The 27,879-nt window shown below is 37.6% G+C and overlaps 2 protein-coding genes across 3 annotated transcripts; both read right to left on the bottom strand.

Moving 5' to 3' along the window:
- Positions 1–111: 111 nt before the first annotated feature.
- Positions 112–27,879, bottom strand: LOC140054029 (cubilin-like). Of its 2 annotated transcripts, none has more exons than XM_072098828.1 (29): positions 27,775–27,879; positions 27,394–27,636; positions 27,000–27,168; positions 26,575–26,741; positions 26,311–26,473; positions 26,006–26,214; positions 25,671–25,839; positions 25,389–25,576; positions 25,099–25,282; positions 24,793–24,974; positions 24,504–24,678; positions 24,222–24,394; positions 23,970–24,135; positions 23,665–23,870; positions 23,409–23,571; positions 4,311–4,646; positions 4,048–4,223; positions 3,718–3,883; positions 3,461–3,612; positions 3,193–3,355; positions 2,901–3,103; positions 2,615–2,798; positions 2,337–2,527; positions 2,088–2,256; positions 1,616–1,966; positions 1,337–1,527; positions 1,016–1,184; positions 608–819; positions 112–408 (listed from the first exon to the last, which is right to left on the bottom strand). In XM_072098828.1, exons 1-29 carry the CDS (start codon positions 27,850–27,852, stop codon positions 169–171), a joined length of 5,538 nt encoding a protein of 1,845 aa, XP_071954929.1. In that variant the 5' UTR covers positions 27,853–27,879; the 3' UTR covers positions 112–168. The 2 variants fall into 2 exon arrangements, with proteins under 2 accessions (XP_071954929.1, XP_071954930.1); XM_072098829.1 differs by lacking the exons at positions 112–408; positions 608–819; positions 1,016–1,184; ... (9 more) ...; positions 4,048–4,223; positions 4,311–4,646 and adding exons at positions 18,771–19,067; positions 19,267–19,478; positions 19,673–19,841; ... (9 more) ...; positions 22,706–22,881; positions 22,969–23,304.
- LOC140054033 (uncharacterized) lies at positions 7,667–9,324 on the bottom strand. The gene is made up of 3 exons (XM_072098837.1): positions 9,179–9,324; positions 8,754–8,920; positions 7,667–7,895 (listed from the first exon to the last, which is right to left on the bottom strand). The coding sequence occupies exons 1-3, from the start codon at positions 9,252–9,254 to the stop codon at positions 7,695–7,697; spliced, it is 444 nt and encodes a 147-aa protein (XP_071954938.1). The 5' UTR covers positions 9,255–9,324; the 3' UTR covers positions 7,667–7,694.

The raw sequence follows: 27,879 nt of genomic DNA, 5'->3' as shown, positions 1-27,879 counted from the left end.
TCTAAAACTAATATTTGCGATAGATGTAAGAATATGGTCAATAACTTGCGTTGCGTCAAATTGGGAATCCAACCAAATCGAGAATTGTGAAAAAAAAGACATACCAAACTATTCAATTCATTAAATAATTTTTTATTATTATTTGCCTCAGTGGTGTACTACAACAACTTATCTGCCGAAACCTATATACGAGTTTTTGTCAGGCTTTGGTTTTGAACCTGGCTTTTTAAACGGAGTAGGTGCCACGATTTCTACCGACTGGTAGGTGCCGTAATAGCCAGTTCTGGCCAGAATGTCATCACTCTTGAATATCATCGTCACCAGATTGCCGTCGGATTCCCAGACGAAAGGAGCATCGAGTGAACCACAAAGCTTCTCCGTGCTACGACCGGAAACGTCATCAAATATCTGGGGAAAAAAATAGATCAAATAAATATACAGACAAGTAATTGTTAGCAGAACAACGATGGTAGATTAGTAACCTCTGCGGTGACCTCTATATTATTAACATCTTTCTGTTGGGGCAAAACTGAAACAACGCGTAAATCCTGCACGGTAACGGTAGACAGTAGGCCCTGAATCTAGAACAATTAGTACGCAGGCTTACCTGTAAGTAATCCCAATCACAAAGTTTGTAGTTCTCGATATCCATAAACCGAATTGTAATGATAATACGGGTGTTTTTCTTGGTCTCGATGATAGTTCTGCATTTTACATTATTTGGGTAGTAGGCTGGGAAGTTTAAGCTGTGTATGATGTCGTAGCTGCCCGTCAATCGGCTAGTCTCCACACTACAGAACGGTAACGGTGTTGGGGCAACTAGAAATAAAAATACCCGTATTACAATGTAGGCTTAAGTTTGTTTAGGAAAGTGTAAGTGAAATGTAGGCATATGGTTGATCTCAGCCGATGCGGCATGGTATGTGGTTCGAAGTGGACGGAATAAGTATGAAGACAAGATGACTAGTATGGTCCGAATCGGACTGAAAATATGATGAAAGAAGGAATTGTTTACCTGTGACTGGGGTGTCACTCATTGTCACAGATGTGTACATTGCCTTGAATCCTTTTAGTGTGTTACTACCGTCAGTTATTAGTGTAAGCAGAACATCATTGCTGTCCGTGATGTAGACATTCTTTTCCAAATTTCCGCATAGCTTCAGATTTTGAGTTGCGTAGGGTATCTAAAAATTAGTTGAAGGTTATTGGTAAGGTACAGATAATCGGGACCATGGACGATGGGGCCTAAAGATGGTCAACCATTTACGGCCGACTTTGCCGAGTCGAGTCAGGCCTATGTTCATTATTTTATAGACTAAGTGTGTGATGTATTTACCTGCAGGTAATCTGCACAAAATCCGGATTGTGGCTCTTCGATCTCAAATTCGATAAATTCAATTCGTATAACTCTGGATGGATTCACTGTTATTCTGTAAGTACATTCCAAATTATTTTCATAGTTTGATGGGTAATTTGGACTTTGGAACATGCCGCTAGAAGTTGTTAGATGTACAGGTGAACAGGTTTCTGTAAAATATAAATATGAACATAAAGTTTATTCATTCATTAAGAATAATGTATAGTGTGGTTAAAAAAGCAGAAAGAGCAAAATTACCAGCTTGGAACACTTGATGGATCTTGTATGTAGCTTTGAAACCGTTGTCCGTTATCACGTGATCAGAATGCAGCGTAACAGTTGCACTGTTGGTCGTAGAGTTCCACTTCAGAAGGTTATGTTTGTCGCAGTAACGCTGACTGGTTCCTTCGCCAACACTGGAGAGCGAAACGTAGTCATTTGTACAGTGTGGACTGGTTTCCAGTTCAAAGAATTCGAATATCACTTCAATGAAATGGCCCGGATCGGCGATTATCGTGTAAACACAGTCCAAGTCATTCGGGTATTTGGCGGGAAAGTCTGGTGAGTGGAATGTTCCGGTGGTGTCCGTAAGAGTTTCATCATCACAATCTGAAATATAGAAAATCACCGTTATGCAACATAAAAGTATTACTATAGCCACGATTAAAGTACGGTGGCGTTTTCCAAACACCATTTTGGCAATGAAGTGACGAAGACGTTAAAAGCTTACATGATATGCCTTGCTTGTGCTCCATTTTATACGTTGCGTTAAATCCACGGAACGTACGGCTGCCGTCTGTAATAAACGTTATGTTGACTTCGTTGCTTTCCGATTCCCATATGTAATTAGGGTGTTCACCACATATGATATTGGTTTTTCTCGTTGCCACATCTTCGATCTAAAAAGAAGCAAAGTATTATAATCTGCTCGGGCGCTAGGCCTAATATCAGTTCAGGCGGATAAAAAATCGATATTTACCTGTACGTAATCTGGTTGGCAAGGCGTTTGTAGTTCAACATCAAATATAACAAAGTGTACCAGTATTCGTTCCAAAACATTGCCTTTTATAAAGTAATAACAGAGCAAGTCGTTGGAATACTGAGGTAACCCTACAGCAAAATTCGGCGATGAAATAACTCCATTTGGGCCTAGGTATGTTTTATTACAATCTGAAAGAGAAAATAACTAAATAACAGTACAATATATAGATTTCAAAAGAAAGAATATTGCAAAGAGTAATGTTTTTGTTTACGTACGTGGAGCTGGTTGTGGTCGTTTCAAGATTGTGTATGTTGCAATGTAGCCAGTGCGAGCGATTGTTTTGTCTGTCTGAAGTCGTAGGAGCAAGGAGTTGCCTTCCGACGTCCAAGATATAGGTTCAAGGCGGCCACATATTCGTTCAGAATGATCGTAATGAAATCCAACAGACGTGTCCGAAACCTAAAATGGAATGAGAAATAAGAAATTTAAGAAATAATATCATTTCGACCATAAATTTAGGAACTTACTGAACCTGTAACGATTAAAACAATTTGTACTTGCATTTAAATAGTCGTTGTGACATCCCATATGGTTTGGTATCTCCAACCAGAATTCCTTGAAAACAACCTGAATACGGTTATCGGACGTCGTCTGCATAATCATATCGCATACAAGTTCATTGGGATACATTCCTGGATAGTTCGCAGTTTCCAATCCAGAATTTGTTTCCAAGTTCGTATCGGATGTGATGACCTTGTTGCATTCTGGGTAAACAAAAAAAAAATGTAAGAAATCAAATTGTTACGGTAGTAGCAAGAGTTCCTAAGCATATATTCAGTTAAAAAATGCTTACCAGACGGGGGTGCTTTCAGAACTCGAGTGTAGTATAAGACCGTGTCATGTCCAGCAATTTGTTTGGCGTCAATGATGACCTCGTTACTGTCTGAAACCCATGACATGATGCCATCAAAGAACGTGCAGTCTTGGAAGAAACGGAGTGTGGTTGAATCGGTGATCTGTGGATAAAAAAAAGAGCGATCTCATTTGAAAGCACACACACAGTATCACAGAAGAGATCAGTTTCATGCGACGTAGTAAAGTGTTGAAATAACTATTATTACCTTGATGCTGTCTATGTTGCAATGCTGTATGGCATCGTGTTCGTGCAAATAGTTGATAATCAATCGGTAATTTGGTTCAACATGAATAAGATATTGGTAAGTTGGGAATGTCGATGTGAGCTTAATGTGTCCAGAATCCTCAAGAGAAATAACTAAAAAATAAATAAAATAAAAAATTAGAAAAGAAAATGGAAAGATTACCGATTTTGCACCCTTTTGAGTTCCATTAAATGTTTTCTAGAACCAGTTATGCCTACCTGGTTCTCCGATTCTTGGGACAGATTTCCATTTGGCAATCATGCGAGGTAATTTGTCTTTTTTGGCGAATACACGGATTTTTATTTCATTTGTATCTGCTGTCCATGAAAAGGAGTGAGAAATGGTACAGTAAGTGTTGGTCCTTTCGGTCGCTACGTCAGTTAGCTGTAGAAAGAGAGATATTTAATTATACAAGTTGTAGAGTATTATTGCAGTACTAGTGGGGTTACGCAACTACATGATCCATCGCGTCGTACAAGGTTACATTCATGTGTTGCGTTCAGTGGTAACCAAGACTTTGGCCCTAGCAATAATAATAATAGGCTTACTTCAATACCACTGTCTGAACAATTGAATACTTCGTCAAACTCTTCAACGGTAAATTGAATTCTGTTGTCTGGAGTATTGTAGACGTATATAATACATTCCGCATTCTCAACGTCTTTTATTGTGAAGTCTGGTAACGTAACAAGCTCCGTTGTATCGTGTTTCCGAAGATAACATTCTGTAGAAAAAGAAAATGAAAATGCCAGGAAGCACCGAGCATAAAATAAATATAAATAGTATTATATTACCGAGTTGTTTAACGTACCATTGACTAATGGTCGCTGAACATGGCGATATTCGGTTTTGAATCCAGTGTTTCGCATATATTTCGGACCACTAACGAAGTAGACGGATACTTCATTGGTATCAGACGTCCATGAGAAAAGGTCAAAAGATCCACAGAAGACTTCTGTACGCAGAGTTCCTAAATCAATCAATTTCACGTGATCAGTTTCGCAAGGCTGCACTTCGAAATTGGTGAAGGTTAATGTGACTAGGTTTCCAGGTTCGGAGTGCACGGTGTTACGGCAGTTTGTGTTCGGATTGTACGGTTGTGGAGATTCAATTATACCGGTAGGTGTGGTTAGACGGTTATCACATCCTGAAATATATCCAAATAAAATAGTTGATAAACATCGTATTAAATGGTTGCTCCGGGTTTGGGTTCAGTGTCAACTTTTGTCAAAGTTACTTTAAAAGGCTGTTGGGCAATGAATTGTTTTCGGCTGTAGTTCTGGTAGCTATTGGGATCCAACGTACCTTCAATCTGCTGTAGAGACCTATAAACGGCCCTGAAGACGTTGTAGGTAGGATAAGTTGTGATATGGAAGGTAATTGCAACAAGGTTGAAATCTGACGTCCACGTAAATAAATCAAACTCTCCGCAGTAGACGTTCGTTCTGCCTGTCGTAAGATCTTTTATCTAAAGAAACAAACAAACAGACAGAATAGTATTTTAATAGAATAGCATTGAGCGAGGTTAACGTTATTGGAAACGGATAGGCTAGCTTTGTCATATGTTACCTCTAGAAATTGTTGGCCCGTACACGTTATTGTTGCAGTGTTTTCAGCTTGTTCGTCACCAATTAGAAAATCTGTCAAAGTTACAACCACACTGTTCTCTGGTTCAACCTGAATGAAGATCGTACAGTTCTTCCCAATTATCTCGTCTCTATTGTGTTCAAGAGAGGATATGATGCCTTCGGGAGCAGTCAAGAATTGGTTGAAAGCTAAGAGAAGGTAAAACAAACAGTTATTAGGGATATCTTGAAGGTTGTTTCAATACACTCATGTTTCTTCGTGTAGGTGTATTTAGCTAGGCCTACCTGCGATTCTGGTTCGTGGAATGACGCCGTACATAGCTTGTACTTGGGCAAAGTTAGTGAGTTGACGAGTGAATTCCATTTCAACTTCGTCAGAATCGCTTAGCCAAGAGAATTCCCAAAGTGTCGAGCAATACTGGCTTTGGCGTTTGGTCGTTGTATCTTTAATCTAAGAAGAAAATGCAATTATTGTTACACCTAAATGTGTATGATTCAATACGTGTCAGGTCAAGTGTGGTTTGTAGGCCTACTTACGGTCATAGAATGCTGGGAACAGTCAGCCATGTCCATTCTGACGGTTTTAAACGTTATGAGCACTCGTTTATCGGGATCCGTTCGGATAATTACGGTACAGTGTTCGGCTTTGCTTTCACCATCAAATGGCCAAGATATTATACCAGTTGGATTCGTAAACAGTAGTTCACAACCTATTTGAAGTAAACACAATTTAAGCAGCATAATAGCTTAATGTAAGAGATGCGGATGGAATCTCTACGTATTGCATATAATACGATATTCTAGCATTATATTATGTATGAATATGTACATTACCATCTTCGGATCTTGGTAAAATTTCATAATCTGCAATGAAGGATACAGAGGATATTTCGTTTTCATCACGTACGTATATCACCAGCTCATTTCGGAAACTCGTCCACGAAAACGGATGCAAATGACCAGAGTAGGTAGCCTTGTTAGTTTTACCCGATAACGAAATGTCGTACAGCTGTAAATAAATAACAAATATGAATATACATTATGTCATTGTTTGTAGAAAATATGCCTAGACATCAACACTAGGCCTCAACGGTCGGATTTCCTTCCTAGCCTTTCATAATTACCTCCACGAAGTCCCGGTCTGAATCCAAATCCGAGACTACGAAGTCGATATAATTTAGTCGGATCCTCTCGTCTGGCTCTGCGTGAATGACGATTAGACAATCCGAACCTCGAATCGGTGGCCAATCGGGATTTGTCGGGAGCTGAATTCGTCCCGATTTTTCACGAAGCATAGTGCTGCATTCTGTAAAGAAAATAATTATTCATCTACATTAGTTTGAAATAATAATAATCGGTGGCAAATCGCGTTTTTTTACAAGCTCTGACGAAATTTGGAACTAAATTCAAATAAAAAAATTACCAGTGTTTTCAAGAGTTCTTGGCGGGCGGTTGACGATCGAACAGTAAGCTTTGAAACCAGATTTTTGGATTTTGGAGTTTGTCTTAAACGTTATCGAAACCTCATTAGAATCGGATGTAACAGAGAATGGTTCTTTCTTTCCACAAAGTCTAGCACACAGTGGTCCTGATGTTGAACTTGTTAACTGGAATAAACAAAGTAATTTATTATTATTATGTATTTATGTTTTCACAAAAAGGAAATGGTATAAGCCTATGAAATTGCCTATAATAAGTAAGTATGTAACTTACCTCCAGATAATCATTTGTGCAGTCCTCGGAATCTTCTACATCGAAATCTTCAAAGTCAAATATGATGTATCTGTTCGGATATTCTTGAAAGAACACCGTACAAGAAGCGTCCATTGGGTATTCATCCGGGTAGTTTAATGACGTCAGAACGTATCCATTATCTGCAGTTTGAGTAATTGTTACGCAATCTGAAAGAAATTGAATTCCAAATGTGGTCATTGACGTCATTATGGATGGAGACTACGACTACTTTGTGTACACTGTTGAAATTATGTTTCTTACCTGGATTTGAAAGTCTGAATAGTGATTTCGCAATTAGGCTATACCCGATGTAATCCAGAAGATGATTGGTTCTGAGTGTAAGGACAACCTCGTTGCTGTGTGACGTCCAAGAAAAGTTGTGGTAGCTGCCGCAGAGTCTGGAGATTCTTTCAGTAGCAATGTCCCGGATCTAATCAAGACAATATAAAAAAAATATTAAAGGATGTCCGTGACATGGTGTACATTAGCTAGGGCTAAGCCCAAATCTAGGTTATTCATACGGGTAGCCGTATCAAAATAGGTTATTCATATGGCTATCCGTATCAAAATGAGTTATTTATACGGAGAATACTTACCTGTAAGTAGTCGTTCACACAAGAGTCAATCTTATTTGTTTCCGTTGCAGGTTCGAGTGTAAATTCAGAGAAATTTAAAGAGATAACTTGATTAAAATCCGTATTAAGGATGATTTGACAATCCAGGTTGCTAGGATACGGACGCGGAAATAGTGGAGACGTTAAGCGGAGTCCATCCACTGGAAGACCAACGACCAATGGGCTGCAAGCCTGGAAGAAAAATAATTATAAAATTATATATGGATATGTTGAATGGATGTTGAAAGTTCAATACGGTTCTCATGAACCATAGCGGTGAAAATATTGTTGGTGCATACTTTCGTTTCTGGATCGAAGAAGAAACTCGTACTCAAAGAGGACAGACGTTCGTGAATCTGAGCGGTCAAATGTAATTGCAACCTGGTTTGAATCAGACGTCCAAGACACAAACGCATGTTTTCCGCAGACAGCTTGAGATCGTCCAGTCAGAAGATCTCGCATCTACAAAATAACGGAAATAATTATCGCAACCAAGTTAAACGAGTTGTAGACTGGTGTAACGAAAACAATCTGTTCTTGAATGTATCTAAGACTAAAGAAATGGTTGTAGACTTCCGTAAATCACTTAATGTCAAATATCCAATATTTATTAATGGTATATCAGTTGAGTTTGTAGAAGAATTTAAATTCTTGGGTATTTATATTTCAAATGATCTGAAGTGGCATATTAACACACGTAACATTATTAGAAAGGCCCAAAGAAGAATCTACTTCCTACGTAGACTTAAATCATTTGGTATAAACTCTGAAATAATGTCGTCCTTCTATAGGTCAGTTATAGAGAGTGTAATAACGTATTCTTTAACGGTATGGTTCGGTAGCGCTACCGAAAATGAAAAGCGTGACCTAAATAGAATAGTCAAGACCGCATCGCGTATAATTGGATCTGCACAACTGCCTTTGGAGAACATATTTTCGGATCGTCTTCTGAAAAAGGCAGTGGCTATCAAAGATGATCAATTTCATCCGGCCTCTAGTATGTTCCAGTTGATGCGCAGCGGTCGGCGATTTCGTTCTATTAAGGCCAATAAGGCACGATTTACAAATAGTTTCTTTCCAGGAGCTATTAGAGCCTTAAATATGATGTAGACACTTTTTTTTGTAATGTTTTTGTTTTTGAGTTCGTGTTGTGTCCGTTGGATATTGTGCTCCGCCAACAGAGCAAACAGAATTTCTATGTTTTTCCTAAAACAAATGATAATAAATGATACTTGATTTGACTTGATTATGCTGTGGGTTGTGAATGAAGCGGTCTGTTTAGAAGGCTGCCGTTTCTGAAATTCAAAAGTACACTCCTACCTCAATTTTGTGGTCACAATTTGGAATATAAAGGTCCTTGAATGACACCAACACTCGTTCATTAGGGTGTGCTAGTATAACAGCTTCACATGACCACGGAGTTTTAACGTGAACCTCCGTGGAACTACTGTATCTTCCAATCTCGTTTACAAGTACAATACTGCAACCTGTGGAATAAATTAATTTTATAGAGCATAAGATTTTGGTTAAATAAACCGGTGCCATATATATTTTTATCCTGTATATTAGTCGTCCCGACACCGCTTATCGTAGTACATCAATACGCTGGGAGGTTACGTCCTTCCGTCGTGTCCTTGTGAGCTTAAAGCTAGTGTCATGCATGTCGTTTGACGGAAAATAAAATCATCTTTATATTACATTTTAGATTATAGTTGTTTCATTACATTTAAGAGGCCAATATTTACCATTAGATGGTGCCTTTTCTAAAGTAATGTAGGTAGCATTGAATCGGTTGAAGACTTTACTGCTGAGAGCATTCATGGTGACCGACAACTCATTAGAATCGGTTAGCCAGGTAAAAGGATAAGATGTTCCGCAATAACGATTTTGTCGGTTGGTCTTCGTGTCACGAATCTGAAAAACCAGAATCAGTAGTGGGGAATAGGGAATTAGAGCTATAATTGGAGGTTAAATATTGATAGTATACAATGCAATAGCAGTAGAGATTGGTAGTTAACTGACTCTGTAACCGATTTGCTAATCTGGTTGTATAAAGAGTAAGACCTACGCTAGAGTAGGTAACCGACTCGCCAACATGGATAATCGGTTTCCAGCAGAAGTGTTTATCTGCGGTATTTTTCTTTACCTCAACGTAATTTCCATCGTCACAAGATGTGGTTCCTTCTAGAGTAAAGTTATTGAATGTTAATAAAATACGTTTGTTCGGGTCTGGTATCTTTACTCGGATTTGGCATTCATTAAAGTCGACGGATTTTCTAGGCCAGTTCGGAGAAGTAATGCATCCTGTTTCGCTTTCCAGTTGTCGGTCACAGTTAGCAGGTATGGTGACTACGCCGTCTTCATTTTGACGGGTTTCAACATCATAGCCCTATAGAATAAACAAAACAAACAATACAAACTTACGGTCATTAATTGCACATACATAATACACTATAAACAATACAGTTTAAGTAAGTATGAAGTAACCACGCCTAAAGCAAGCAATGTCATTTAATTATGTTTAACCTTAGGCTTAGCGAATGCAAACACGAAGAACGTAACGCTAAAAATAACAGCGGACAGTAACTGCAAATTTCCCATCATCTGGGATAACGGTAACACCACGGTGGAGGCAATTGGATGTTTGCCGGAAAAATGGCGGTCGTTGATTAAATACCCACCCTAATTTGCATACATGCCGTTAATAAACTCATTTGCAAACCATGCAGGCGTTTCGGTAAAAACGTACAATCCAGTAAAAACGTAAATTTCAAACCGGATGCAGTCATATGACGTCTCAAATATGGTACCGTATAGCTGTATAAACTTTTTGGTAGCTAGGTTATTGACGCGTATGTGACGTCACATCCAGTCTTATGACGTCATTACAGCTTCTTTTGCTGTACCCCGAGTATCTGTAACTACTGGTCATTTTCAATCGATTTTGGTGTCATTTTGTTCAGAATAAATACATTTATATTTGTAGTAATGAAACATTTTCACATAAAATGACCGGAAATACAATTTATGACCTTTGACATTTATTTATTGATTTTTAATTATGTGAATATACTGTATGTGTTTTTTGTTGGTCTTAAATGCACCTAATTTTGGACTTTGACCTAATAGGCGTAATTATATTAAATGATTAATGGTCTTAAATTGTATATAGTACATAAAATTGGTAAACATTGTGCTTGGTGGTACCATTAGTTCATTGATGTTGGCACCTTCTGATTCGCTAAAAGTTGTAATAGATTGACAGAGGAAATAACACACATGTTATGAAAAACTGTAAAACCTCGAAAAGTTTATAGTATGTACTCAGTTTTCGAGATAGACTGTATTTGAATGTCAAATGAATAGTATGATGATCGTGTTTATATCAATATATTATTAATGACCTTACAAAGAACCATTTCTATTTCAAGAATCAAGCCTCAGTTATTCTACAATTTATTGTTTTCCAAGTGGTAGGCCTATTTTGATTGCATCTTCTTTTTGTATGCTTCCTCGGTTAATATGGTCCTACTTCTCCTTCTTTGTCTGTAGATGGTCTTATACCCCATTCTTTGTCTGTGGATGGTCTTATATCCCTTTCTTTGTCTGTGGATGGTCTTATACCCCCTTCTTTGTCTGTGGATGGTCTTATACCCCTTCTGTGTCTGTTGATGGTATTACACCCCCTTCTTTTCCTGTGGATGGTCTTACACCCCTTTCTTTGTCTGTGGATGGTCTTACACCCCTTTCTTTGTATGTGGATGGTCTTACACCCCTTTCTTTGTGTGTGGATGGTCTTACACCCCTTTCTTTGTCTGTAGATGGTCTTACACCCCTTCTTTGTCTGTTGATGGTCCTACACCCGTTTCTTTGTGTGTGGATGGTCGTACACCCCTTTCTTTGTCTGTAGATGGTCTTACACCCCTTCTTTGTCTGTGGAGGTTCTACACTCCTTCTTTGTTTGTGGATGGTCCTACACCCGCTTCTTTGTCTGTTGATGGTCCTACACCCCTTTCTTTGTGTTTGGATGGTCTTACACCCCTTTCTTTGTCTGTAGATGGTCTTACACCCCTTCTTTGTCTTTGGATAGTCCTACACTCCCTTCTTTGTTTGTGGATGGTCCTACACCCGCTTCTTTGTCTGTGGATGGTCTTACACCCCCTTCTTTGTCTGTTGATTGTCAAATATCCCCTTCTTTGTCTGTGGATGGTCTTACACCCCTTTCTTTGTCTGCGGACGGTCTTATATCCCTCTTATGTGTCTGTGAATGGTCTTATACCCCCTTCTGTGCCTGTGGATGGTCCTACACCCCTTTCTTTGTCTGTAGATGGTCTTATAATCCCTTCTTTGTGTGTGGATGGTCTTACAACCCCTTCTTTGTCTTTGGGTGGTCTTACATCCCCTTCTTTGTCTGTGGGTTGTCTTACATCCCTTCTTTGTCTGGGGATGGTCCAACACCCCCTTCTTTGTCTGTGGATGGTCCTACACCCTCTTCTTTATCTGTGGATGGTCTTATACCTCCTTCTTTGTCTGTAAGTGGTCCTATACCCCTTTCTATGTCAGTGGATGGTCTTACACATCCTGCTTTTTCTGTGGATGGTCCTACATCCCTTCTTTGTCTGTGGATGGTCTTACACCCCTTTCTTTGTTTGTGGACGGTATTATACCCCTTCTGTGCCTGTGGATGGTCTTATACCCCCTTCTTTGTCTGTTGTTGGTATTACACCCCTTTCTTTGTCTGTTGATGGTATTACACCCCTGTTTTTGTGTGTGGATGGTCTTACACCCCTTTCTTTGTTAGTGGATGGTCTTACACCCCTTCTTTGTCTGTGGATGGTCTTACACCCCCTTCTCTGTCTGTGGATGGTCTTATACCCCTTCTTTGTCTGTGGATGGTCTTATACCCCCTTCTTTGTATGTGGATGGTCTTACATCCCCTTCTTTGTCTGTGGATGGTCCTACAGCCCTTCTTTGTCCGTGGATGGTGCTACACCCCCTTCTTTGTCTGTTGAAGGTCTTATACCCCTTTTTTTGTCTGTAAGTGGGACTATACCCTTTTCTTTGTCAGTGGATGGTCTTACACCCCCTTCTTTGTCTGTGGACGGTCCTACACCCCCTTCGTTGTCTGTGGATGATCCTACACCCTTCTTTGTCTGTGCATGGTCTTACACCCCCTTCTTTGTCTATGGATGGTCCTACACTCACTTGTTTTTCTGTGGATGGCCTTACACCCCTTTCTTTGTCTGTAGATGGCCTTATACCTCCTTCTTTGTCTGTGGATGGTCTTACATCCCATTCTTTGCCTGTGGATGGTCTTACACCCCCCTTCTTTGTCTGTGGATGGTCTTACACCCCCTTTTCTTTGTCTGTAGATGGTCTTATACCCCTTTCTTTGTCTGTAGATGGTCTTATACCCCTTCTTTGTCTGTGGATAGTCTTATACCCCCTTCTTTGTCTGTGGATGGTCTTACACCCCTTCTTTTCCTGTGGATGGTCTTTATCTGGACCCATTACTTTGATTGATTAAATCAGACATTGTTTCTTGTTTGATTAGGAGACCAAGACCTTCAAAGTGAAAGTCCCCAGGTGGATGCCTATAAAGGACTTGTACAGAACAGTATATTGTAGGTCCATGTCACTAATTTGAGGATTACTTGAATAATTATATTGAGATGTCTTTTATGAATTGATTTGGTTTGGATTTTGCTAAAATATCAATGACTAGAGAAAATCGAGGAAAAGGATTCCAATGAAAGGTTTACAGCAAAGGCCCATTACCATAAAAATGAAGTACGTTTTTTTAGATGCAACGAAAATGAACAAGAATTATCTGAGTTTTTGACTAATGAAAGTAGGTCTACTGCACAAATACAGGATAAGTTTGTAGTAAGTACTTTGAAAGAAGGTGTTCTCTTAACTCATGAAAATGAGAACTTTCCGAACTTGTCTCAACATCAAAGAGGCCAACGAAAGAATGCTACTTTACATCAAAAATATTTCCAAATGGCATCTAACAATTCAATTCAACTTTTATTTCAGAAAATTATCCATATGGTATAATACATTTAAAAAAAAGAAAAGATGAAGGAGAGAGGACCAAAACTTTTATCTAATGATTGACACATCACAGTTTATAAGCAAACAAGTCCGCATAGATGAGCTCAGTGATTGCTGTTTCTCTGTCATACTTTACGCCTATCCTATCACATCAAAAGTAAAAAATTCAGAATAATAATTTCTGGTCATTTTTGCATGAAGTGTCATTTATTTCGGTAAAAAATTAGGTGCATTTATACCAGTGTAAACCACATACAGTATGTTCACATAATTATATATGTCAAAGGTTATAAATTGTATTTTTATTACTACAAATATAAATGTCTCTATTCTGAACAAAATGACACCAAAATCGATTGAAAATGATCAGTAGTTACTGAGATATACATATAAGAGGTCAAAGGTCAAACTGGAAGAAATGTCATTTCCGGTCATTTTTGGACGAAACTTTTCAATAGAGCAAATAGAAATATGTGGTTTGTGAACAATTTAACACCAGAATCAAGTCTCTACTGTTTATAGTTGCCAAGATATGAACACTTTTTGTTTTTATGGTGGCCATTTTGAAATCACGATGGCCGCCATACCGGACGTTGGACACTTGGCACCCCCCAATATTTTGAATCTATATACATCAAAGAAACTTTGTGGCAAGTTTCATGCTTCTTTGGTAATAAAGTGCACAACTTGGCTATTTTTATGGCGTGAACTGCTCTACTAACATTCGTGCTTGTTCAAATAATCGAACATTCCCACGAAGCGTCAACGCGCATGCGTATTCATTTGAATCTACGTTAGCGATACGAACAAATATACAACCAGTCGGAACTCAGAAATCTTTGATTGTGCGAATAGATTCGCTTAGTCGAAAACATAGGTGTACAGTAGACATACATAACCTTGTTTTGGTGTTCTTCTTGTAGGATTTATTACGGGGCCCAAAGACTTCTACACCCACGAGAGTGACTATCTTTTCCCCGGTAAGCGCAAGATGTGGAATGGATTTGATCTGAGAGAGAATGACAAAAACATTGCATGGGATTACCAAAGGGAATACTCCACTCATTTGTTTACGAAAAAGGCGCAGAAAATAATTAAAAAGCATGATAAAAGTAAGGTAGTATCACCCAATACTATTTATGATCAGTATACTCTCTTAAGCCCTGTCTACACTATTACACACATTAAGTGATGTAAATGATTTTATTGAAATAATGATGTCGCACTCGTTTTATCCATCTATATCTAGACCAACTAGAATACAAGATCAGTCAGTAACACTAATTGACAACATATTTTCAAATACAATTTCCGAAAAAGTTCTATCTGGTATACTAATCTCGGACATTTCCGACCATTTACCAGTATATCAAATAACTCACTCTGCACATGAATAAAGGCACCTCAGTCTCATGTGACACGTATATAGTTAACAATAGAAATATTATGGAACTAAATAATGATTTGTTAAGTGCAGAGTGGCTTGGAGTATATGAAGCGACTGATCCAGAAATCGCTTATAATGATTTTCTGGATAATTTTAAGTTTCTATATAACAAACACCTTAAAAAAACGGTAAAGTCATCAAAACAGTACGACAAATTCAAACAGCCCTGGATGAGTTCTGGGTTACTAAGGTCTAGTAAATAAATCATGTACTGTTTAAAAGGTTCATAAAACACCCTACTGTCAAAATGCGTATAAAGAATTTAAAAAAGCTTTTGCACGCACGTACAAAATCGCCAAAAAGATGTATTATGAAAATTTTTTCAACCGAACAAATGGTAATATTAAAAAAACATGGAATGTTATAAATGATGTAATTGATCCGAATAAAGGAAAAACTAAAGTTCCGTCTTCTTCTACACATAACAATGAAACTATACATGGCTGCGAAAATGTTGTAAATCACATTAATGATTATTTTATTAATGTAGGTTGTAAGGTTCGAGACAATATTGAGTCTACTACGACAAAATATTCTGAATACCTCACAAACAAACAACGCAACTCAATGTTTTTTTACTATGTTGATGAGAAGGATGTACTAAAAGTTATTGAATCTCTCGATTCAAACAAAGCCCCCAGATTTGATGACATTTCAGCAAAAGTTGTAAAGGAAGTAAAATACAATATTTTAAAGCCGCTGACATATATTTTTAATTTTTCACTTCAAACTGGACTGATACCAGGGAAGTTAAAAATTTCCAAAGTAGTTCCTATACATAAAAAAGGGGACCGCCATTTGGCCTCAAACTATCGTCCCATATCGCTGTTGCTCATTTTTTCGAAAGTCTTTGAAAAGATTATCCATAATCAATTATACAATTATCTTACAAAATTTAAAGTGTTAAGCAACAATCAATATGGATTTAGAAATAAACACTCAACTTCCCCTGCTATGATCGACTTGGTCCATAGAATATTAAATGCATTTGAAAAAAAGGAATATGCACTTACTACCTTTATGGATTTGTCAAAAGCGTTTGACATTATCGATCACAGTATTCTGTTGAGCAAATTGGCGCATTATGGTATAAGAGGCATCGTATTAATGTGGGTTAGAAACTATTTAAGTGGCCGCAAACAATATGTTTATGCCAATGGTAGATCATCATGTTGAAAAGACACCAATATAGGGGTGCCACAGGGCTGTTTTAGGACCACTTTTGTTTTTGATTTACATCAATGATATAAGTCGAGCAAGTAGTAAAATAGATATAATTAGTTTTGCCGACGGCACAACTTGTATAACAAGGGGAGATGACCCTACAATGTTAAACCATACTATGAATATTGAACTAGAAAAAATAAACGTATGGCTTAAAGCAAATAAGCTGTTACTGAATGTCAGCAAAACTAATTACGTTGTTTTTAGAACTAACCAAAAGTACTTTGACAAAAACCAGTTTGAAATAAAAATGAATAATGTATTATAACATAGAAAAGAAAATGTGACATTTCTAAATGTAATTTTAAACGAAAATCTTAACTGGAAACATTACATACAGTTTATTGGGAAAAAATGTCTAGGGAAACTGGTATACTTTTAAAAGTAAGAGAATTCTTTCCTCATAAAGTCCGTATTAGTCTTTATAACACCTTAGTATTACCTCATCTTCAGTATGGTAACTTAATATGGGGAAATACATACAAGAGCACGTTAGAAGCAATACTAAAACTCAAAAAGAGAGTTGTAAAATGCATCACCATCTCTAAACCCAGACAAGCCTCACAGCCACTGTTTAAGAAACTAAAAATATTAAACGTTTATAATATTTACAAAGTAAACGTCATAGGATTTATGGCAAACGTAAAATTCAATGAATTACCACATCACATTTTAAATAGTTTTAATTACTGTGACAGTATTAGGCCTACTCATAACCTCAGAACAGAAACTGAATTCGAAATTCCCTTCACTAGACTAACTTGCAGTCAACAGTTTATACACATATATGGACCAAAATTGTGGAAAGAATTCGCTTGTAAGCGTGGTAATAAACCGGTTATTTTAAAGAAACAAAATAAATGTATAAAAAAACAGGTCAAAAAATACTTGTTATCACTATATGCTGATTAACAACACCTTTGTTTTATTTTAGTTCTATATACTTGTTCTTATGTAAAAGAGTCCTACAAAAAAAAACGAAGCTACAGCTTTTTTATGCAGGATCCCGGTTTTCAGTTGTATTGTAATTATGCCCAAATATGGTAGTGATACGCACAAAATCGTCATGTTCATTATGGGAACATACATTAAGTGAAGAACACTGTTTTTGTTTGTCTTGTGTTTGGTATTGTGTCTTTTTTTCTTTCTAGGAACCAACGCCAGACAAAGATATATCTTCCAGTTAGGTTCTCTTTAAACGTTTATTTTGTATTTTACATATTTGTATTTATAAATAAATGACATAAATCAAACCAAAATATAAGTTGTTCAATTTACTTGTTAGTCTTCTGTAATATTTAAATGTATAGTACTATTCCATTCCCAGTTGTATAGTACCGTACTGGACTTTATAGGCCTACTTACCTCTTTTCAGAAATTCCTTGTGTAATGCAACCTTTACTTTATACATGCACCCTTTAAAACCATTTTATAATCAATCCTCAAAATGTACAGGAAATTAAATCCGAAACCTTGTGGGAAAATAAACGTATACATTTATTTACATTATTTATGTAAATGATATTGTAAACTCTTCTGATTTCTTAGACTAGCACCAACATCATTATTATTCAAAGAACTTAAAATTTTAAATATTTATCAGCAGCATCAGTATTTAATTACTTTATTTGTTCATGATAGTTTACATGGTAAATTTCCAGATACAACTCCTAAATATTTTTTGTATATTAATTTTCGTTATTCATCAAGGTCTCAGACTAGAGAAAAGTTGTATGTACCAAAATATAGAACAAACATAGGACAACATTCCATCAAGTATTCTGGTGCAAAGCTCTGGAATGAAATCCCGGAGGATTTAAGGTTTCTAACAAAAAGCAAATTCAAAAAAGAAATGAAAACATACTATTTGTTTGTATAGTGATATTTATTTATTTTATAAGAGAATTATATTGTATATATTGAGAGAAAGTGTATTAAAAAAAAAAAAAATGTTTATGTATATTAATTTTATTTTAGACAAGTAGCCCTAATTTATTTATATAACTATTTATACTTCAATGTTTAGGGGCTGAACTTGATTAGAACTATTTTTTAGCCCTTCCCTTGATATAATTATTATTATTTGTATATTATTACAATGTTTATACTTTATATTTATGGGTAAATAAAGAAAGAAAGAAAGAAAGAAAGTCTGGCTTGGCTATAAAACAATTGATGACATTTTGGTCAATAACACAATTGTAAGTCTTAGATTTAATTCCCACGTTATTAGTAAAGCATGATAGGATAATAGAATACTTCAAGCTCATAAATGCTATTCCTGTTGAATGGAAGGAAGTATTGGCACAACCAAGAATAGAGAAAGTTGATAATTGAATTAAAGACCGTGCCATTCTCCCAAGTAAAATCGGAGTTTTTAAATAAGACTATGGTATGGGACAAAATATGAAAAACATATGGTAAAAGTTGCGCAATTTGATTTTAAACTTTTACATCGCATACTTGTTTGTACTAAAAGATTACATATTTGGAAATTGTCTAAAACTAATATTTGCGATAGATGTAAGAATGTGGTCAATAACTTGCGTTGCGTCAAATTGGGAATCCAACCAAATCGAGAATTGTGAAAAAAAAGACATACCAAACTATTCAATTCATTAAATAATTTTTTATTATTATTTGCCTCAGTGGTGTACTACAACAACTTATCTGCCGAAACCTATATACGAGTTTTTGTCAGGCTTTGGTTTTGAACCTGGCTTTTTAAACGGAGTAGGTGCCACGATTTCTACCGACTGGTAGGTGCCGTAATAGCCAGTTCTGGCCAGAATGTCATCACTCTTGAATATCATCGTCACTAGATTGCCGTCGGATTCCCAGACGAAAGGAGCATCGAGTGAACCACAAAGCTTCTCCGTGCTACGACCGGAAACGTCATCAAATATCTGGGGAAAAAAATAGATCAAATAAATATACAGACAAGTAATTGTTAGCAGAACAACGATGGTAGATTAGTAACCTCTGCGGTGACCTCTATATTATTAACATCTTTCTGTTGGGGCAAAACTGAAACAACGCGTAAATCCTGCACGGTAACGGTAGACAGTAGGCCCTGAATCTAGAACAATTAGTACGCAGGCTTACCTGTAAGTAATCCCAATCACAAAGTTTGTAGTTCTCGATATCCATAAACCGAATTGTAATGATAATACGGGTGTTTTTCTTGGTCTCGATGATAGTTCTGCATTTTACATTATTTGGGTAGTAGGCTGGGAAGTTTAAGCTGTGTATGATGTCGTAGCTGCCCGTCAATCGGCTAGCTTCCACACTACAGAACGGTAACTGTGTTGGCGCAACTAGAAATAAAAATACCCGTATTACAATGTAGGCTTAAGATTGTTTAGGAAAGTGTAAGTGAAATGTAGGGCATATGGTTGATCTCAGCCGATGCATGGTATGTGGTTCGAAGTGGACGGAATAAGTATGAAGACAAGATGACTAGTATGGTCCGAATCGGACTGAAAATATGATGAAAGAAGGAATTGTTTACCTGTGACTGGGGTGTCACTCATTGTCACAGATGTGTACATTGCCTTGAATCCTTTGAGTGTGTTACTACCGTCCGTTATTAGTGTAAGCAGAACATCATTGCTGTCCGTGATGTAGACATTCTTTTCCAAATTTCCGCATAGCTTCAGATTTTGAGTTGCGTAGGGTATCTAAAAATTAGTTGAAGGTTATTGGTAAGGTACAGATAATCGGGACCATGGACGATGGGGCCTAAAGATGGTCAACCATTTACGGCCGACTTTGCCGAGTTGAAGAGTCGAGTCAGGCCTATGTTCATTATTTTATAGACTAAGTGTGTGATGTATTTACCTGCAGGTAATCTGCACAAAATCCGGATTGTGGCTCTTCAATCTCAAATTCGATAAATTCAATTCGTATAACTCTGGATGGATTCACTGTTATTCTGTATGTACATTCCAAATTATTTTCATAGTTTGATGGGTAATTTGGACTTTGGAACATGCCGCTAGAAGTTGTTAGATGTATAGGTGAACAGGTTTCTGTAAAACATAAATATATAACATAAAAGCTTATTCATTCATAAGAATAATGTATACTGTGGTTAAAAAAATCAGAAGTAAAAGGAGTGAAATTACCAGGTTGGAAAACTTGATGGATCTTGTATGTAGCTTTAAAACCGTTGTCCGTTATCACGTGATCAGAATGCAGCGTAACAGTTGCACTGTTGGTCGTAGAGTTCCACTTCAGAAGGTTATGTTTGTCGCAGTAACGCTGACTGGTTCCTTCGCCAACATTGGAGAGCGAAACGTAGTCATTTGTACAGTGTGGACTGGTTTCCAGTTGAAAGAATTCGAAAATCACTTCAATGAAATGGCCCGGATCGGCGATTATCGTGTAAACACAGTTCAAGTCATTTGGGTATTTGGCGGGAAAGTCTGGTGAATGGAATGTCCCGGTGGTGTCCGTAAGAGTTTCATCACAATCTGAAATATAGAAAAGTACCGTTATGCAACCTAAAAGTATTACTATAGCCACGATAAAAGTACGGCAGCGTTTTCCAAACACCATTTTGGCAACGAAGTGGTTAAAAGCTTACATGATATGCCTTGTTTGTGCTCCATTGTATACGTTGCGTTAAATCCACGGAACGTACGGCTGCCGTCTGTAATAAACGTTATGTTGACTTCGTTGCTTTCCGATTCCCATATGTAATTAGGGTGTTCACCACATATGATATTGGTTTTTCTCGTTGCCACATCTTCGATCTAAAAAGAAGCAAAGTATTATAATCTGCTCGGGCGCTAGGCCTAATATCAGTTCAGGCGGATAAAAAATCGATATTTACCTGTACGTAATCTGGTTGGCAAGGCGTTTGTAGTTCAACATCAAATATAACAAAGTGTACCAGTATTCGTTCCAAAACATTGCCTTTTATAAAGTAATAACAGAGCAAGTCGTTGGAATACTGAGGTAACCCTACAGCAAAATTCGGCGATGAAATAACTCCATTTGGGCCTAGGTATGTTTTATTACAATCTGAAAGAGAAAATAACTAAATAACAGTACAATATATAGATTTCAAAAGAAAGAATATTGCAAAGAGTAATGTTTACGTACGTGGAGCTGGTTGTGGTCGTTTCAAGATTGTGTATGTCGCAATGTAGCCAGTGCGAGCAATTGTTTTGTCTGTCTGAAGTCGTAGGAGCAAGGAGTTGCCTTCCGACGTCCAAGATATAGGTTCAAGCCGGCCACAGATTCGTTCAGAATGATCGTAATGAAATCCAACAGACGTGTCCGAAACCTAAAATGGAATGAGAAATTATAAGAAATTTAAGAAATAATATCATTTCGACCATAAATTTGGGAAATTACTGAACCTGTGCCGATTAAAACAATTTGTACTTGCATTTAAATAGTCGTTGTGACATCCCATATGGTTTGGTATCTCCAACCAGAATTCCTTGAAAACAACCTGAATACGGTTATCGGACGTCGTCTGCATAATCATATCGCATACAAGTTCATTGGGATACATTCCTGGATAGTTCGCAGTTTCCAATCCAGAATTTGTTTCCAAGTTCGTATCGGATGTGATGACCTTGTTGCATTCTGGGTAAAAAAAGAAAATGTAAGAAATCAAATTGTTACGGTAGTAGCAAGAGTTCCTAAGCATATATTCAGTAAAAAAAATGCTTACCAGACGGGGGCGCTTTCAGAACTCGAGTGTAGTATAAGACCGTGTCATGTCCAGCAATTTGTTTGGCGTCAATGATGACCTCGTTACTGTCTGAAACCCATGACATGATGCCATCAAAGAACGTGCAGTCTTGGAAGAAACGGAGTGTGGTTGAATCGGTGATCTGTGGATAAAAAAAAGAGCGATCTCATTTGAAAGCACACACACACAGTATCACAGAAGAGATCAGTTTCATGCGACGTAGTAAAGTGTTGAAATAACTATATTACCTTGATGCTGTCTATGTTGCAATGCTGTATGGCATCGTGTTCGTGCATATAGTTGATAATCAATCGGTAATTTGGTTCAACATGAATAAGATATTGGTAGGTTGGGAATGTCGATGTGAGCTTAATGTGTCCAGAATCCTCAAGAGAAATAACTAAAAAATAAATAAAATAAAAATTAGAAAAAAAAATGGAAAGATTACCGATTTTGCACCCTTTTGAGTTCCATTAAATGTTTTCTAGATCCAGTTATGCCTACCTGGTTCTCCGATTCTTGCGACAGATTTCCATTTGGCAATCATGCGAGGTAATTTGTCTTTTTTGGCGAATACACGGATTTTTATTTCATTTGTATCTGCTGTCCATGAAAAGGAGTGAGAAATGGTACAGTAAGTGTTGGTCCTTTCGGTCGCTACGTCAGTTAGCTGTAGAAAGAGAGATATTAAATTATACAAGTTGTAGAGTATTATTGCAGTACTAGTGGGGTTACGCAACTACATGATCCATCGCGTCGTACAAGGTTACATTCATGTGTTGCGTTCAGTGGTAACCAAGACTTTGGCCCTAGCAATAATAATAATAGGCTTACTTCAATACCACTGTCTGAACAATTGAATACTTCGTCAAACTCTTCAACGGTAAATTGAATTCTGTTGTCTGGAGTATTGTAGACGTATATAATACATTCCGCATTCTCAACGTCTTTTATTGTGAAGTCTGGTAACGTAACAAGCTCCGTTGTATCGTGTTTCCGAAGATAACATTCTGTAGAAAAAGAAAATGAAAATGCCAGGAAGCACCGAGCATAAAATAAATATAAATAGTATTATGTTGCCGATTTGTTTAACGTACCATTGACTAATGGTCGCTGAACATGGCGATATTCGGTTTTGAATCCAGTGTTTCGCATATATTTCGGACCACTAACGAAGTAAACGGATACTTCATTGGTATCAGACGTCCATGAGAAAAGGTCAAAAGATCCACAGAAGACTTCTGTACGCAGAGTTCCTAAATCAATCAATTTCACGTGATCAGTTTCGCAAGGCTGCATTTCGAAATTGGTGAAGGTTAATGTGACTAGGTTTCCAGGTTCGGAGTGCACGATGTTACGGCAGTTTGTGTTCGGATTGTACGGTTGTGGAGACTCAATTATACCGGTAGGTGCGGTTAGACGGTTATCACATCCTGAAATATATCAAAATAAATTAGTTGATAAACATCGTATTAAAGGGTTCAATTAATGAATTGTTTTCGGCTGTAGTTCTGGTAGCTATTGGGATCCAACGTACCTTCAATCTGCTGTAGAGACCTATAAACTGCCCTGAAGACGTTGTAGGTAGGATAAGTTGTGATATGGAAGGTAATTGCAACAAGGTTGAAATCTGACGTCCACGTAAATAAATCAAACTCTCCGCAGTAGACGTTCGTTCTGCCTGTCGTAAGATCTTTTATCTAAAGAAACAAACAGAATAGTATTTTAATAGAATAGCATTGAGCGAGGGTAACGCTATTGGAAACGGATAGGCTAGCTTTGTCATATGTTACCTCTAGAAATTGTTGGCCCGTACACGTTATTGTTGCAGTGTTTTCAGCTTGTTCGTCACCAATTAGAAAATCTGTCAAAGTTACAACCACACTGTTCTCTGGTTCAACCTGAATGAAGATCGTACAGTTCTTCCCAATTATCTCGTCTCTATTGTGTTCAAGAGAGGATATGATGCCTTCGGGAGCAGTCAAGAATTGGTTGAAAGCTAAGAGGAGAAGGTAAAACAAACGTTTATTAGGGATATCTTGAAGGTTGTTTCAATACACTCATGTTTCTTCGTGTAGGTGTATTTAGCTAGGCCTACCTGCGATTCTGGTTCGTGGAATGACGCCGTACATAGCTTGTACTTGTGCAAAGTTAGTGAGTTGATGAGTGAATTCCATTTCAACTTCGTCAGAATCGCTTAGCCAAGAGAATTCCCAAAGCGTCGAACAATACTGGCTTTGGCGTTTGGTCGTTGTATCTTTAATCTAAGAAGAAAATGCAATTATTGTTACACCTAAATGTGTACGATTCAATACGTGTCAGGTCAAGGGTGGTTTGTAGGCCTACTTACGGTCATAGAATGCTGGGAACAGTCAGCCATGTCCATTCTGACGGTTTTAAACGTTATGAGCACTCGTTTATCGGGATCCGTTCGGATGATTACGGTACAGTGTTCGGCTTTGCTTTCACCATCAAATGGCCAAGATATTATACCAGTTGGATTCGTAAACAGTAGTTCACAACCTATTTGAAGTAAACACAATTTAAGCATTATAATAGCTTAATGTAAGAGATGCGGATGGAATCTTTACGTATTGCATAGCATTATATTATGTATGAATATGTACATTACCATCTTCGGATCTTGGTAAAATTTCATAATCTGCAATGAAGGATACAGAGGATATTTCGTTTTCATCACGTACGTATATCACCAGCTCATTTCGGAAACTCGTCCACGAAAACGGATGCAAATGACCAGAGTAGGTAGCCTTGTTAGTTTTACCCGATAACGAAATGTCGTACAGCTGTAAATAAAAACAAATATGAATATACATTATGTCATTGTTTGTAGAAAATATGCCTAGACATCAACACTAGGCCTTAACGGTCGGATTTCCTTCCTAGCCTTTCATAATTACCTCCACGAAGTCCCGGTCTGAATCCAAATCCGAGACTACAAAGTCGATAAAATTTAGTCGGATCCTCTCGTCTGGCTCTGCGTGAATGACGATTAGACAATCCGAACCTCGAATCGGTGGCCAATCGGGATTTGTCGGGAGCTGAATTCGTCCCGATTTTTCACGAAGGATAGTGCTGCATTCTGCAAAGAAAATAATTATTCATCTACATTAGTCTAAGTTTGAAATAATAATAATCGGTGGCAAATCGCGTTTTTTTTACAAGCTCTGACGAAATTTGGAACTAAATTCAAATAAAAAAATTACCAGTGTTTTCAAGAGTTCTTGGCGGGCGGTTGACGATTGAACAGTAAGCTTTGAAACCAGATTTTTGGATTTTGGAGTTTGTCTTAAACGTTATCGAAACCTCATTAGAATCGGATGTAACAGAGAATGGTTCTTTCTTTCCACAAAGTCTAGCACACAGTGGTCCCGATGTTGAACTTGTTAACTGGAATAAACAAAGTAATTTATTATTATTATGTATTTATGTTTTCACAAAAAGGAAATGGTATAAGCCTATGAAATTGCCTATAATAAGTAAGTATGTAACTTACCTCCAGATAATCATTTGTGCAGTCCTCGGAATCTTCTACATCGAAATCTTCAAAGTCAAATATGATGTATCTGTTCGGATATTCTTGAAAGAACACCGTACAAGAAGCGTCCATTGAGTATTCATCCGGGTAGTTTAATGACGTCAGAACGTATCCATTATCTGCAGTTTGAGTAATTGTTACGCAATCTGAAAGAAATTGAATTCCAAATGTGGTCATTGACGTCATTATGGATGGAGACTACGACTACTTTGTGTACACTGTTGAAATTATGTTTCTTACCTGGATTTGAAAGTCTGAATAGTGATTTCGCAATTAGGCTATACCCGATGTAATCCAGAAGATGATTGGTTCTGAGTGTAAGGACAACCTCGTTGCTGTGTGACGTCCAAGAAAAGTTGTGGTAGCTGCCGCAGAGTCTGGAGATTCTTTCAGTAGCAATGTCCCGGATCTAATCAAGACAATATATAAAAAATATTAAAGGATGTCCGTGACATGGTGTACATCAGCTAGGGCTAAGCCCAAATCTAGGTTATTCATACGGGTAGCCGTATCAAAATAGGTTATTCATATGGCTATCCGTATCAAAATGAGTTATTTATACGGAGAATACTTACCTGTAAGTAGTCGTTCACACAAGAGTCAATCTTATTTGTTTCCGTTGCAGGTTCGAGTGTAAATTCAGAGAAATTTAAAGAGATAACTTGATTAAAATCCGTATGAAGGATGATTTGACAATCCAGGTTGCTAGGATACGGACGCGGAAATAGTGGAGACGTTAAGCGGAGTCCATCCGCTGGAAGACCAACGACCAATGGGCTGCAACCTGGAAGAAAAATAATTATAAAATTATATATGGATATGTTGAAAGTTCAATACGGTTCTCATGAACCATAGCGGTGAAAATATTGTTGGTGCATACTTTCGTTTCTGGATCGAAGAAGAAACTCGTACTCAAAGAGGACAGACGTTCGTGAATCTGAGCGGTCAAATGTAATTGCAACCTGGTTTGAATCAGACGTCCAAGACACAAACGCATGTTTTCCGCAGACAGCTTTAGATCGTCCAGTCAGAAGATCTCGCATCTACAAAATAACGGAACGAAATGCTTATTATGCTGTGGGTTGTGAATGAAGCGGTCTGTTTAGAAGGCTGCCGTTTCTGAAATTCAAAAGTACACTCCTACCTCAATTTTGTGGTCACAATTTGGAATATAAAGGTCCTTGAATGACACCAACACTCGTTCATTAGGGTGTGCTAGTATAACAGCTTCACATGACCACGGAGTTTTAACGTGAACCTCCGTGGAACTACTGTATCTTCCAATCTCGTTTACAAGTACAAAACTGCAACCTGTGGAATAAATTAATTTTATAGAGCCTAAGATTTTGGTTAAATAAACCGGTGCCATATATATTTCTATCCTGTATATTAGTCGTCCCGACACCGCTTATCGTAGTACATCAATACGCTGGGAGGTTACGTCATTTCGTCGTGTCCTTGTGAGCTTAAAGCTAGTGTCATGCATGTCGTTTGACGGAAAATAAAATCATCTTTATATTAAATTTTAAATTATAGTTGTTTCATTACATTTAAGGGGCCAATATTTACCATTAGATGGTGCCTTTTCTAAAGTAATGTAGGTAGCATTGAATCGGTTGAAGACTTTACTGCTGAGAGCATTCATGGTGACCGACAACTCATTAGAATCAGTTAGCCAGGTAAAAGGATAAGATGTTCCGCAATAACGATTTTGTCGGTTGGTCTTCGTGTCACGAATCTGAAAAACCAGAATCAGTAGTGGGGAATTAGAGCTATAATTGGAGGTTAAATATTGATAGTATACAATGCAATAGCAGTAGAGATTGGTAGTTAACTGACTCTGTAACCGATTTGCTAATCTGGTTGTATAAAGAGCAAGACCTACGCTAGAGTAGGTAACCGACTCGCCAACATGGATAATCGGTTTCCAGCAGAAGTGTTTATCTGCGGTATTTTTCTTTACCTCAACGTAATTTCCATGGTCACAAGATGTTGTTCCTTCTAGAGTAAAGTTATTGAATGTTAATAAAATACGTTTGTTCGGGTCTGGTATCTTTACTCGGATTTGGCATTCGTTAAAGTCGACGGATTTTCTAGGCCAGTTCGGAGAAGTAATACATCCTGTTTCGCTTTCCAGTTGTCGGTCACAGTTAGCAGGTATGATGACTACGCCGTCTTCATTTTGACGGGTTTCAACATCATAGCCCTATAGAATAAACAAAACAAACAATACAAACTTACGGTCATTAATTGCACATACACTAATACACTATAAACAATACAGTTTAAGTAAGTATGAAGTAACCACGCCTAAAGCAAGCAATATCATTTAATTATGTCCAACCTTAGGCTTAGCGAATGCAAACACGAAGAACGTAACGCTAAAAATAACAGCGGACAGTAGCTGCGAATTTCCCATCATCTGGGATAACGGTAACACCACGGCGGA

Source organism: Antedon mediterranea, chromosome 7 (genome assembly GCF_964355755.1).
Source record: "Antedon mediterranea chromosome 7, ecAntMedi1.1, whole genome shotgun sequence".
Lineage (NCBI taxonomy): Eukaryota > Metazoa > Echinodermata > Crinoidea > Comatulida > Antedonidae > Antedon > Antedon mediterranea.
The sequence above is the reverse complement of the archived record's forward strand: the minus strand, read 5'-3'. Positions and strand labels throughout refer to the sequence as shown.